Genomic DNA, 14,911 nt, shown 5'->3' on the forward strand with positions numbered 1-14,911 from the left:
CTGTTTTGCATCCCATGGCTCTGTGTGTAGCTTCAGACAACGGTTCTTAGCCAAACACCTCTGAGCTCTCCTGCCAGGAAGGGAAGATTCTCCCCTGTTCCTCAGATCCAGACACAGATGAAACTCAGACATTTCCTGTTTAACTCATTTCTCCACCAGCTCTTTCTTCCTTACCTCGTCCCCCCATAGCCTCCAGTGACAGACAGCGCAGCCTCCAGCTTCCTCCTCCCACCAGACCTCACACAAACACGCCTTCAATCAGAAGAAGCCTCTCAAAACATCATCTAGTTTATTTTATTTTGCTAAGTATTACTGGCATCTAGTGCTCATCTTTAATGTATTGTTTTGTTATTTATTTACATATCCATGTACACTGTAATATAGAAGGAAAATGTAATCCATTCTCAATACTCTACACTGAGCAGTGTCTACTATTATGGCTTACTACATACAAAAACCTACTAATGAGTATCAAATATGCAATGACTAGATAGTACTAAAGTAATTTCTATTCTGTAGAAATTCTTGGTAGATTATTAAATAGTCGTATTAAGGGGTTTTAGTGATACCTAGCAAGTTGGCATTTTCCTGTGGGTTAGGAATGCATTTTTGTTTTTTCCCACTCAAAATAATGGAATTACTCACTTTGTTCTCTGAAAATTTGTTAACAAACAAATGTTATAGATTAGATTCACAAAAAAGAGGGACACCTGCATAATAGCAGTTACCACAATGCTTATTTGTTCTTCTACCATTTAAAGTGTTTCAAGAAAAGGAAGCAATCAAGTCTGTTTGTAAACGTATTGTCTTAATTTGAAAGTAATTAAATGTCTGTGTCAGTTAAGGTTGCTCTATTTATTGCTTCATTTCTTTTATAGAAAGCCAATCACTTGTAGTTATATTCAGTTAGAAAAATATGAATTATACTAGCTGGGAAAGGAAATTCAAACTAGTAGATTGCTCATCTGGATTCAGTTGTTTGTTTTTTTATTTTCATTTTGAAGGAAAATATTCATAGTGATTTGTCTTGTTTCAGTTTTGTTTGATGAAACTGTGCCCTAGGTCTCCATTACTCATGTCAACATTAGCCTCTCACCTGTGGTCCACAGGTAGATGTTCCTCATCCGAATCTGGGACCAGCAGAACATCTTCACCGGACTCCTTTACAATGAAAAGGTCCTGCAGAAAAAGTGGCATTTTAGATACTTAAAATGTACTTATAGAGTAAAAATACCTGACATATTTGTGTAGGATGTAGTAAATTTGAAAATCCAACTCATCTGTACACCAGTGTGAGAAAGGCACTTGATTTTACAGATGTGAAAACTGAGGATTCTAGAGATAGAATGATTTGGTCAAGCACGTCCAGCCAGTACATGCAGGATCAAAGTAGGTCCATTTCAAAGTTGAAATCTTGAGTTCACTGCCCTTCCACTGTTACACAGCCACCCTGTGAACAAAATCTTCCTCCAAAAAGCCCTCTTTTCTCACAAGATTTGTTCTCTAAAATGACCACTAGTATAGAACAAATATCCCAGAAACCCAGAGAAAAACTGGCATAGATCACAAATAGAGATCCCTGTGCTAAGAGGGGGCCTAGGGTGAGGGTGGTGTGTCAAATGAGACTTCTTTCTCAGAGGAGGAAGATTTGGGGGGTGATCCTCTAGATGGGATATCTGCCTTCTCATGGCAGATATGAGAGCTCAAATCCCAGAGAGTTGCCGGAGAGGGATACTGAGTGGGGCCATCAGACCCAGCAACTTCCTTCAGCTGATTTTCTCTCGACCAATTTTCTTACTGTCTTAAATTTGGAAAAATGATGACATAGATCACTATTCTAAAATTGGATGTAAAGGGGTCCTTCACAGCTTCTTAAATGTGGTCAGTTAAAGCCCAGATTTTAAACTTGAGAGGAAAAGTAAAGCAGGTCTTTTGCCCTCTCTGGATCGTAATGATAACAATAATAATGATAATAATGACAATGATCATGACTGTAAGGGCTCATACTTACTGAGTGATAAGAGGTGCTGTCTTATTTGTGCTTCACAACAACCCTCAAGGAGGTGCTATTATCACCATTTATAGAAAAAGAAACTGAGGCGAAAAGATGTAAGTGACTTAGGTAAGGTCCTGTAGCTAGTAAGGAAGGATGTGAAATCTGGATCCAGAGGCATCTCTTGTAAGGCAGTTGAATGTGTTGTGTGTTACAACATCATCACAATATTAACAGGGCTCACACAGACCTTCTGATTTTGTCCCCATGCCCTCCACCTCATTTGCCCAATCCACACTGTCCCAGTCTTGTTCAAGTCAGTTGGTGGCACTTCTATCCACTGAGCTACTCGGGCCTAAAAGCTGAGTCATCCTTGAGTCCTTTCTCTGTCTTCTCCCACCCACTTCCAATGCATCAGCAAGGACTTAGGGCTCTACCTCCAAAATGTCACCCAAATCGGTGAGCTTCTCTCTCTGTTACTGCAGTCCTAGTCCAACCCCTATCACCTCTCACACAGCTCCACCTGCTTCCATTCTCACCTGGTGAGAGGAGCCTTTCTTTATCCACCTGCCAAAATGGTCACTTCTTCTCTTACTATGTCCCAACCCGCAGCCCCTGTATACCTGGTTAATATTATATCAAAACCATTTGCCAATGAGTGTGCATCTCTTCTGGGTATGTCCAGATCTCCACTCAGATGTTCAACTTCTGAAACACAGGAGCTGATCTTTTCTCATTCACGTATCCTAACACAACCCTCTGCACACATCAGGTGCTTTAGCAGTGCCGTGCAGTGGCTGAGAGACCAAAGGGGACGTGTCCCTTTAAAGGAAGCCCACATGGTCACAATGGGGGAGGCACACACACAACATACTCACCCTTAGAGTTTCAGTCCTGAGGATACAAACGGTCCCCACCAGATAAAACCGATCCTCCAAAGAAAGATTTGGGGCAGACGACTCACAGGACTGGTTGGGGAAGGAGCTAGAGAAGAGCACCAAAGGCTCTAAGGGAGACAAGAGACACACATGTGACAATCTAATAGAAAGGTGGGGCAATTACACAAGAGGATGGGCACCTACCGTATCAGTGTGCCATTTGCCAACCCACTGACAATTTTCAGAATTCTGAACCACCAGTTTTTTCTGTCTTCCTTCCCAGTCACCATCCCCACCCTAGTCTCCACCAAAACATGAAGTAATTACTGAGAAATAATTGTGAGTTCAGGGTGATTGTCAGTCTTCTGTTCTTACCCTGTGAATGGACATTTCAGTCTCCAAAAAAGTTCAGCTCCCCTTCTTTACATAGACCATGTGGGTATCAAAAATGTGTGTATAATTTGTGTGTGTATATAGTCAAGTTTTTTTAAAGTTATTTGACCTTTGGTTTCCAAAGGCACATGACAAAGATATCAGACAACCATGTGTGAGCTAATTTTCATTATTTATTTACCCATTCATTCATTTGTTATATCTTTAGACCTCACTGGCAAAGAACTGAGTTAATTATATTCTTAGTTCATGGCATATTATGAACACAGATAAAATTCCCACTCTTCGTTTTACTTTTTTCTTCTCTCTGTCCCTTCCCCACCCACAGGTACCCACTGTCATCTACCACATTTAATATATAACTTTGTACAACATGTAGTCTGGTTCTATGTACTATATGCTTTTACAATTTACAAAAGTGGCACTGTGCTATAGATCTCATCTGTTTGTCAATCAACAATACGGTTTTAAGGTCTAACCATGTTGTACTATGTATATCTAGAGTTCATTGCTTTTGACTACTACAAAGTTTTCCATATTGTATATTTCCCCAGATTTTACTTGTCCATTCTCCTAATGATGCACACCTAGGCTGTGCATCATTCCTCCCTCCTACCATGAACAACACTATGACATACATAGAACGTCCCCTTAGACACAGATCTCTCTACAACTTCGCCTCTGCGATATTTCCACCCAGCGATAGGATTGCTGAGTTACAAGATAATTGACTTCAGTTAATTCTGTTTTCCAGGACGGCTTCATGAGTTTACATTCCTCTCGACACCATATTAGTGTTTTCATTTCTCACATCCTCACCAATAGTTGGTATTATTCACACTCCTAATTGTTTACATTTTGATGCGTGTACAGTGCTACTCATTGGTTTTTGAATTTTTCATTCTTTGCTTCCTAGTGAGTTGGAGCATCTTTTCACATATTTGTTGGGCTATTTACCTTTGATTCAAGCCCTAGATCTTTTAATGGCCCCAAATCAGTGTTTATGTTAATTTATCAGCTTGTGGTTCCTGAAACCTTAAAAATTACAAATTCAGATCCCATATCCACATGTAAGACACGCAGATTTGGGTTTTGATTTCCTGTAAATGACACATTTTTTCCATTTAAACTCTGAGAGAGATAACAAGCTTACTCTTCCTCTAGGCCAGTGGACAGAATTTTACTGATCATTTTAAGTCTCTAGGTTTTATGTGTTGGTCCTTGAATGAGTGTTAGAACTCCAGACCCCAGCCAATGGAGCCGATGTATGATTTAAGACTCACTTAGGCCCAGCACAAAATCAGCTCCCTCTTATCACTGGGTCTTGTACTTTATCCTTTAATTTCTAGCACCCATGGATTTCCCTTTCTTTTAACACTGGCTATGCAATAAACTTCTAGATTGTGTTTTAACAATAATTTCCTTGTTTTTTTGTAGAAGGAAAGAGCCATCCTTATCAGATCAGTCCACCATGTTACCATATAACCCCGCCTTGTAAATTTTGCTATTAATTTTTTTAAAGTCTAATTAATGTCTGTGGTCCACCAAAACCTGTGATCATAGGAGTAGGAGAGAGTGTGAGAGTACCAACAGTAGAAAGCCATTTATATTACCAATGAAGGGCTGCATAATTCATGAACTTCATCTAGATAAGATTAAAAACTGTTTTGCTTACCACTAGAAATATCTTTTATACTCAGGATGAATTTCACATATTCATAAGCAGGGCTGCTACCATGTTCAGCACCTCCTCTTTTTAAATGACAGCAAAAATCAATATGTTTTTCTACTAAAAGAAAACAGATACAAAACGTGCTTACATTTTAACTTAACTATATTCTGCAGGATTCTTTCATATGATTATTGTCTTATTTAGACTAGATTTTACAAAAATATTTTTTTCTTTTCATGAACATTACCACTTGCACAGTTATCTATGTTGTATCTGCAGAGTGGGGTATCAGCTAGAACATAATTTATAGAACACTAATACAATTATACAAAAGCTGAAATAATCAGGGTTCGTGATTAAGAACAAGATTTAATTTGTTATAAAGCAGAAACTAATATAAAAAAGATTTAATAGAGGAGAGATTTTTTAATACTAGAAATATAATTTGTGAAATGTCTTTATTATTCCTCTAAGTGATTGGTATCTGTCTCTTAAAATCTAAGAACTTACTATTTGAAACAAACAGTCTGTACCTGAGTTTGACAAAGAAAGTTGGACAGCAATCTTTTGGTAGACTTCATTTTTCTCTTCATCAGGCAGAAGGCTTAATAATTTTTTACCCATGATGTCACCCTGAAGAGGGAAAGAGGGAATAAATTTTGTTATCTGTACTACTATATTTACTTCCTCTGTCTCCTTACTTAAGCTTATCATCTGGGAGGGTGATGCAAGAGGGAAGACATATGGGGACATATGTATATGTATAACTGATTCACTTTGTTATAAAGCAGAAACTGACACACCATTGTAAAGCAATTATATTTTAATAAAGATGTTTTAAAAAGTAATAAATAAATAAGAAAATTTAAAAAAAGCTTATCATCTGCCCCATGTCAGCCATCTTACAGTCAGACCTGTTAGACTTCTAAAGTGACAATTCACATTACCCCATTCTATGACCATCACCACCTACCTTTCCAGTGTGCTCATGCAAGTACCCCACCTCTCCAACAACTATCCCACCCACTGAGACCTCCACTCCATTCGCATCCCATTTTCACTGAACATTATCTCCTTCAAATTGTCACATCCCTCCTTACCCAGTTCAGATGCCATAGTCAATCATTCTAATCACTGCCATGAGCTCTTATTTGCCTGGGGAAGTCCCACCTCTGCTTAATTTCAACTCTTCATCTACTCTGTACCTTCCCCCAAGCAACTGAATGTGTATGGAGAAAACCCCACACCCATACTGTGTATTATTTTAAATGGGCACTCAGCTCTGCCTAGAAATCATTCCACATTTCCCTAGATAATTCACTCTTCTACTCTTCAATATGACTATTTCTTGCCTTCTCCTCCTTCAAACCTGTGAAACCGCCCCCTCCCCTGCCACCCTCCTCATATTCAGCTGGGATCTCATTTCTTATTTCAATTAAAAACAAAGGGAGGGCTTCCCTGGTGGCGCAGTGGTTGGGAGTCCACCTGCCGATGCAGGGGACGTGGGTTCGTGCCCTGGTCCGGGACGATCCCACATGGGCCCGTGAGCCATGGCCGCTGAGCCTGCGCGTCTGGAGCCTGTGCTCCGCAATGGGAGAGGCCACAACAGTGAGAGGCCCGCGTACCGCAAAAAAAAAAAAAAAGAAAAAAAAAAGAAAAAAAAAAGGGAGAAGGAAATGTCAATATCTCCCTGCACCAAATGTTACCGACCTATCTGCTCCTGTGGCCAGAGACCTGCTTTCTCTCCTATTGCACCAAATAAGCTTCTACCTAAGTCTAGTGCATTGTCCTTCATCCTCTGTTGACTATTCAAGGACATCATTTCAGAAATTCTCCCCCTACCCCCCACATCTTCAAGCTTTTCCTTTCTGCTGGGTCTTTCCCTTAGCACACAAATGCTAAATCAGAGATGCTATAATATGTCATCTTTTTTTAATTTTTTTTATTAGTTTCTGCTTTATAACAAAGTGAATCTGTCATACATATACATCTGTTCCCACATCCCTTCCCTCATGCATCTCCCTCCCTCCCACCCTCCCCATCCCACCCCTCCAGGCGGTCACAAAGCACCGAGCAAAACAGGAACAACACAAAAATCCAAAATCTTCCTTGACACTACATCCTCTCCTCCATCTCTAACTACTTTTCTGGTCCACTTTAGAACAAAAATCATCGAAAGGAACTATACTTGCTGTCTCTCATTTCTTCACCTCTCACTCTCCCTTAAAACCACACTAGTCAGATTTTTACCCTAACCACTTCACTGTTCTGGTTACCAATGATGTCATATTGCCAAATTCAATAGTCGATTTTAACCCTCATCTTGCCTAACATCTCAGCATTTGATACAACTGACCTCTCCTTCATGTTTGAAATACTTTGTTTACTTGGCTTCCAGGACACCATACACATATGGATATCCTTCTGCTTCAAAGGCTACTCCTTCACAGTTTCTTTGCTAGATCTTTCTCCTCTTCCTGGCCACTTGGCACAAGAGTGCTCAGAGCCTGGTCATTGGACCTCTTCTCTTACTATCCTGTCTCTTGTGGTCTCTTCCAGTTCCACCTCATCAAATACCATCTAACTGTTAATGACTACCAACTTCTCACCTCCAGTCCAGACTTCTCCCTGAACTCACCTTGATAACTAAACTTGGATGTCTGATAGGATTTCAATTTTAAGACATCCAAAATAGGGCTTCCCTGCTGGCACAGTGGTTAAGAGTCCACCTGACAATGCAGGGGACACGGGTTCGATCCCTGGTCTGGGAAGATCCCACATGCTGCGGAGCAACTAAGCCTGTGCACCACAACTACTGAGCCTGCGCTCTAGAGCCCATGAGCCACAACTACTGAAGCCCACGTGACTAGAGCCTGTGCTCTGCAACAAGAGAAGCCACTGCAATGAGAAGCCCGTGCACTGCAATGAAGAGTAGCTCCCGTTCGCCGCCACTAGAGAAAGCCTGCGCACAGCAACAAAGACCCAATGCAGCCAAAAATAAAATAAATAAAATAAATTTAAAAAAATAAAATAAAAATAAAAAGACATCCAAAACAAGTGCACCAGATATTTTCCCCTCACAAACATGCTCTTCTCTCAATCTTCCCCAATTCAGTAAATGGCACCACCATTTACCCACATGCTTGTCCTTTACTTGCCTTTTTTCTCTCAAGCCCCAAATCCAGTCCATCAGCAAACTCTGTTGGTTCTACCTTCAAAATACATATAGAATCGGTCCACTTCTCAGCACTTGGTTTAAGCCATCATTCTTATCCTGGATCCTGCAATAGCCTTCAGTGGTCTCCCTGCATCTATCTTTGCCACACCCTTGCTCCCACTCCATTCTCCACAAGGCAGCTAGAGTCATCAATTTAAAACATAAGTCAGATCAAGTTATTCCTCTGCTCAACATTTTCCACTGGCTACCCAAGTGATTCAGAGTGAAAGACAAAGTATACTTCCAACGTCCTTGACAGCTCTATGCTCTGGCTCTTTGCTGCCTATTGACCTTAGCCTCTCCTACCCTCCCTCTTGCTCACTGCATTCCAAGTACACTGAACTCCTTGCTCATGTTCAAATACAGCAAGCAAACAGTCATCCTGGGGCCCTTAAGCTTGCTCTTCATTCAATGTGAAACACTCTTTCCCAGATATTTGCAATGACTTTCTCCCTTACTTCATTCAAGTCTCTACTCAAAAGTATTTTAAATAGCATCAATTCCCTGACATTCTCTTCCTGCCTTTTTTTCATACCACTTATCATTACCTGACATCATAGTCACATGTATATGTTTACCTATTTATTATCTGTCTCCCACAATAAAATGTAAGTTGCATTAGAACAGAGACTTTGGCCGTCTTATTCACTGCTACATCCTCAACACCTAGAACACAGCTTGGCACAAGTGAGCACCCAATAAATATTAGTTGAATGAGTGAATAATACTGTACCACGTAGTTGAAGTGTGGTGACACATGAATAAACTGAATATCAGCCTTTAAGTAATGAGTTTTTAATATGATAGGAACAAAATAATAAACAAAGTACTCTTTGTAGCTTAATTATGGCTTTGGTTGATGAACCACAAATTCAAATGATTTTTAATTGATTAATATTAATAATCTACAGTCAAAATACACAAATATATTTTTATGGCCCATTTGTAGAAGCCAGCCTACGAGTTGGCCAATGCTCAAATTAGCAGATGGATCCTGTCTCAATCAAGAGAAGTCTTGGCTCAATTCAGGGCAGAAATGTAACCCTAATTTAGCAAAGAAAACATGAAATTAACAGGCAATAGATTTTTTTTCTTGGCCACACCACACAGCATGTGGGATTTTAGTTCCCCCACCAGGGATTGAACCCTTGTCCCCTATAGTGGAAGCATGGAGTCTTAACCACTGGACTGCCAGGGAAGTGCCAGGCAACAGATTTTGACAATGAAAGTCACATAGTAATAAACTGACTTCCCGAAAAAGGTATTTTTCATTCAACTTTTAACTTTTTCAATAAAAATGCTTTTACTGATTTAGTTATAAAAAATACACTTTAGGTACCAAACCAAGTTATCTCTGGTCAGTGGAGACCACTCATTTATTCCTTCACCTAACACTTGATTAACAACTGCTTCATGCCAGAACATTATGCTAGGTGTGTTCACACGAACTAGCTCACCTAATCTCCTGTGAGAGGAAGAATTCTCCTCTATTGAATTCATGACGAAACGAAGGCTTGTCCGATTATTGAGAGGTCACAAGTTCAGAGATGAGATTCACACCCAGCTCCATCTAATTCCATATCCATTGTTCCTTCCACTACAACATAGCTACCTTGAATCCAATTTGCACCAAGAGCAGCCAATTTGCTACTGGGCCAGTTTCTGCATTTTGGACATTCTACATGAATTAATTTATTATTTTTTTGCTGAAACTTATGAGAGTTTTAAAAAATGAACCTGACATGTTCATTCTAATTTCAATGAACGCATAGTTCAGAGGGCAGACAACACATGCGCAGACAATTCTGATGCAAAGTATAAAATAATACCTTAACAAGAGGTACAAAATGCTTGGGAAAATGTGGTGCCAGATTTCAGACATAAGTTTAATACCACGATGATGATAACAGCCATCATTTCAGTCATGGTGTGTTTTGTAACGTCATAATTTGGACTCCTCCCATCTTTTTGTCACACCCCCTATCCAATCCATCTGCAAAACTTATTTCACCTACAAAACACTGACTACTTCCACATCCACCTTAATGCAATCCATCACCATCTATTGCCTGGACTATTGTAACAGCTTTCCAAGTGACTTCCCACTTCCATGCCTACCCCCATAGCCTATTCTTTTTTTTTTTTTTTTTTGTGGTATGCGGGCCTCTCACTGCTGTGGCCTCTCCCATTGTGGAGCACAGGCTCCGGAAGCGCAGGCTCAGTGGCCATGGCTCACGGGCCCAGCCGCTCCGCGGCATGTGGGATCTTCCCGGACCGGGGCACGAACCTGTGTTCCCTGCATCGGCAGGCGGACTCTCAACCACTGCACCACCAGGGAAGCCCCATAGCCTATTCTTAATACAAGACCCAGAGTGATCCTGATAAAACAAGTTCAGATCATTTCCTGCATCTGCTCCGAATAGCATCCTCCCATCTCAGAGGAAAAGGCAAATGGCCCTAAACAAGGTGGACCTCTGTTACTGCTCTGACCCCATCACCTCCTACCACTTTACTTTTTAACTCACAGCACTCCCGTTCCAGTGGCCTCTTTACCATAGCTTTTCACACCAGGTAGACTCCTGCCTTAGTGACTTCTCACTTGCGTTTGTTTCTACTTGAAACACACTTATCTGCATGACTCACATACTCACTCCATTCAAGTATCTGTCTAAATGTCACCTGATCAATGACACTAACCACACCATTTGTAATATCCCACCTCCGGTCACTCTCTAAGTAATACTGTCCCCTATTGACAGATGAGAAACTAAAGCTCATGTCGTTAGTGAGTGAGAGTTAAATTTTAATCTCCAGATTATTTGACTCCAAAGACCAAGTTCTTTCCACCTCACCATCCTATTGGCTTAGAGTTGCCCATCAGACAGAGGTTCCTTGATTTTTAATGAAACTGTAGATTCCTGGAGCCAGGCAGATACTCTAGAAATGGTTTGGTTTGCATATAAATATAAGATGGGTGACTTATAAAATGAAATTTTTAGTCAAAGCCTGGGAAAAATTGCATGTTGTTAAAAATTACAAGTTAGGATTTAATGAGGAAAAGTGTGAAATTGTGCCTCAGGTATAGTCCTTTTCAACCCTGTTTTAAAAGAATATATAAATTCATTCCCATTTAATGCCTTACGTACAGATGTATCAATAATAGTTATAGCTTTATTTTTAAGTACACCAGTCTCAGGTTATCAAGTCCATGGTTTAAGATTAACAGTTCAAACCCATGTCCCAGACACCTCTACCTTAGGATGACTGTGTGTGTGTGTCTGTGTGTCTGTGTGTTACTTCAAATGTTGAAGGGTGAAAGAGTCTCTTAAGAGTGAAAACTCTGAACCAAAATACATAAAGAATCAAGGAAAAGGATATAACTAACACCATTGCTGTGAAAAATCTTCATGTGTGGATCCTCAGAGAAAAGTCACCAGTCTCAGTCAATGGCCAGTTTGGTTTAAGTAATGTCAAATACCTCAAGAATTTGGGTAGTTTTGTGGTCTTCACTATAACAAAATTTAATGTGTAATGGATTATACTACTACATTCTTTCCTTTAATGTGCATTTAATAAGACCATTCTCCTACGATATAACTCCTCTGAGGTCCAATGCAATGAATATCTCTAATATTTGCATTTTATTCAGCTGTTTTGGTATTCTATAAATATAAGCTGAATTTGGAAATCCAAACTGCTTTCTAAAAGAAAGGAAGAGAATGAGAAATAAAGAAATGGACCTTAGTATCTTTAAATAAAAAGAAAAGAGCAGAAGAGCTCTCTGAGTTTCCAAGTGGGCCATAGAACATGCTGGCTGGAACAGCATAACTAGTGGGATAAGCTCCTAATCCTCTTCTAACTTAACTAGATAATAATTAAACAAAACTTCTATTCATTTACGTGTTTCAAACTTGAGTGCTATAGATCTGTGTGTGGGTCAAGTTCTTAAGACAACTCTGTGGAGTGAGAAATATGCAATGAAAGCAACAATCCAGATACGTTTAACACAACCAGCCAAGTGACAGAGATTCAAGAGTAGTGGTGGTGGATGTACTCTACACAGCCCCTCTTCACACACAGGCATGCATGCAATATGAAGGTATGCAGTACTTTCATGTTTAAGTGATATATCTGGTAGGTGTCCAGCCTGAAGATCCAGAAAAATTTTAGGAAGTCATATATTCTAAGTCAATGGTGCTAGGAAGATACAGAAAGCTTTCCTGAGAGGGATATAGTGACGCCAAAGGGCTCAGGAATGAGTGACTAATTTGAACATCAGAGACTCTGACTATAACTCATGTGTAGGTCTCTCCAGCAATATTTACAACATTGCTAAAGTAGGCAATCATTTCTAAATTTTTTCCAAATGAGATCCGGGTTTGTTCTTCAATATAAAGAAACAAAAAGCAAATCAGACCTGGAAATGGATGTCATGAGCCAGCATGACCAAATCATGACATTCATTGTTTAATCAGTATGTGGTGGACTCAAGAAATGTACAAAATCAAACACATCCATCTTGTGAGGGCTGTCTTGCAAAGTAGTCACCATGGGAATTATCCCCTGAGTCTTCTTTGGAGCTCTCCTTCAGGGGCAGTTTACAAACCACACACCAATGCACACACACCGTTTCACTACCTTATATCAGAGTTTGTTTTCATAGCTTTAAAACTGAAACCAATGGCGAGGACAGTAAAACAGGTGCACGTTTTGACAACATTGAGAATGTCTTCTCTGATGAGTTATACGCTGCTGAAAACAAATAATGAACCCCTAAATGACAAAGAGAATGATCCTTTCCCAAAAGCTGGGAGAACTTACTGGTAAATGGCCAAGGAGAGAAGAGATGTTGTCAGTCACGAAAATTATCACTCCATCTGTGCTCACTATTATCATAAAGCCATCTAATGACTAATGAAGAGAGAATAATAATGTAATTAAATAGTGGAACAATAATAAAATGATAGCTTTATTTCTAAATGCATAAATAATTATGATCACACACTGAAAGTGTATTGTGGTCCTTAAATATCAATAAAGCAGGCACAGACTTAATTAAAATTCCATTATTCTGCCTCCTACACAGAATCTACTTAACCTTAAGCATGAGATGTTTATCAAATGATGTGTCACTTAAGACAAACAAATTTCAATGTATAACCAATTAACACAAAACTCTCCAACACAAGCTATGAAGATTCATTTCCGTGTGTAGGTTGTTTCATATTTAATTCAAAATTAATTTTAAAAACTGTACGGCTATTTTGGAGGGCATTTTCGTTTGTGGTTAGTTTCGTCATCTATTTATAAATATGGGTATTGTCATCACTTCCCTAGTATATAAAGGATTAGATATACAGACAAATGCCTCCTGGTAGAGAATACCTAAAATGATGATTAAAATATATTAAAACTTATATTTCAAAACAGGGCCAAGCTTATGGTAAAGTAAGGGAAATGATCTGACATCAGAAATGACTAGAACATGAGAATTAGAGGTAAGGGGATATCAGAGCTTGCACATGCCTTGGGAATATCTACACAACACTGATGGCATAGAGCTGGGGGGACAGAAAGCAAAGCTTGGGCCCGCACAAGGTCGGGGGTGAAATCAGAAACTCCTGCATAAAGCCAGGCCTCCCAAAGGGTAACACTCTCAGCAGACAAAATAGAAAGATCTTATCCGGCAAAGGAAGCCAGGGGATTCACAACCTGCCCATCCTGCCTCAGCTTCCACTCAGACTAGAAAAGGAAAAGAAAAACGAGTGTCATCTGGGAATTACAAACAGAAGCCTACACTCACACAGATTCGGAGCTGGAATTCACAAACTACCTGTGTAGCCCTCAACACTCCAAGCCTATTATTTACTTTCACATGGTCCTGACCCCAGATATCTAGTAAAAAGAAGTTGAAATCATCTCTAGAGAATGATTTTAAAGCCCTCAAAGAATTCATGCAGATAAATTCCCAAATAACATGAGATTGCAATGAATGATTAACAACCAGGAAAAAATGAAACATCGTGAACAAGAGGCAGTATAAATAATAAAATGCAGAATCAGATTTTAAATGTGCAGATACTGGAAATATCACGGATGTACTATAAAATAAGCATGTTTGATATGCTTAAATAAATTTTAAAAGGGTATTGAAAATATAATGAAGGAGGAAGACTCATAACTGACTAGGCAGATGTGAAAAATAAACAAAATGTCTAGAAATAATATCATCAAAATAAAAACTCAATATGTAGGTTAAATAGCAAGTTAGAACATAGCTGGAAAGACAATTTTTGAACTGGAAGACACAGCTGAAGAAGTGACTCAGACTGCAACACAAGGAGACAAAGGGATGGAAAATAAGAGAAATTAAATGACACAGAGAAGAGAGTGAAAAAGTGAACTAGACATTTCACACATGTTCCCTTTATTCTCATGACAACTCTGTGAAACAGAGATATTTTACAGAGAAAGAAATCAAGTTATCTTAGTAATAGTAATTCTCTCAAGGATGCATAACGAGTAAGCGACAAAGGCACAATTCATATCCCTGTCTGTCTCACTCAAAAGAAAGACCATGGTCATTCGGGCTTTAGTTTGTGGCCTTTGAACTCAGTGAAACTTACCAGTTCCATTGGAGATAGAAACCATGAACATGTTTCCTCATGTCACTGAGGAAAAAAATAAGGACTTAAAAGCCTTATTCAGTAGAGTCTAGCAACCTGTGTTGAATGACTCTACCAGATAATTACTTAACT

The 14,911-nt window shown here is 39.4% G+C and overlaps 1 protein-coding gene across 1 annotated transcript in view; it reads right to left on the minus strand.

Moving 5' to 3' along the window:
• Positions 1-14,911, minus strand: part of PASD1 (PAS domain containing repressor 1) — a gene marked incomplete at its 3' end in the record, with an annotated part of 115,113 nt that overhangs the window by 52,325 nt on the left and 47,877 nt on the right. Inside the window, exons 6-10 of the mRNA XM_081222188.1 lie at positions 12,975-13,064; positions 5,470-5,569; positions 4,940-5,053; positions 2,872-2,999; positions 1,097-1,179 (exon numbers count right to left, since the gene is read on the minus strand). Coding sequence (XP_081078314.1) covers positions 1,097-1,179; positions 2,872-2,999; positions 4,940-5,053; positions 5,470-5,569; positions 12,975-13,064 — 515 coding nt within the window. The remainder of the gene's footprint in view (positions 1-1,096; positions 1,180-2,871; positions 3,000-4,939; positions 5,054-5,469; positions 5,570-12,974; positions 13,065-14,911) is intronic.

This window comes from Mesoplodon bidens (assembly GCF_964165515.1).
Source record: "Mesoplodon bidens genome assembly, chromosome: X".
NCBI lineage: Eukaryota > Metazoa > Chordata > Mammalia > Artiodactyla > Ziphiidae > Mesoplodon > Mesoplodon bidens.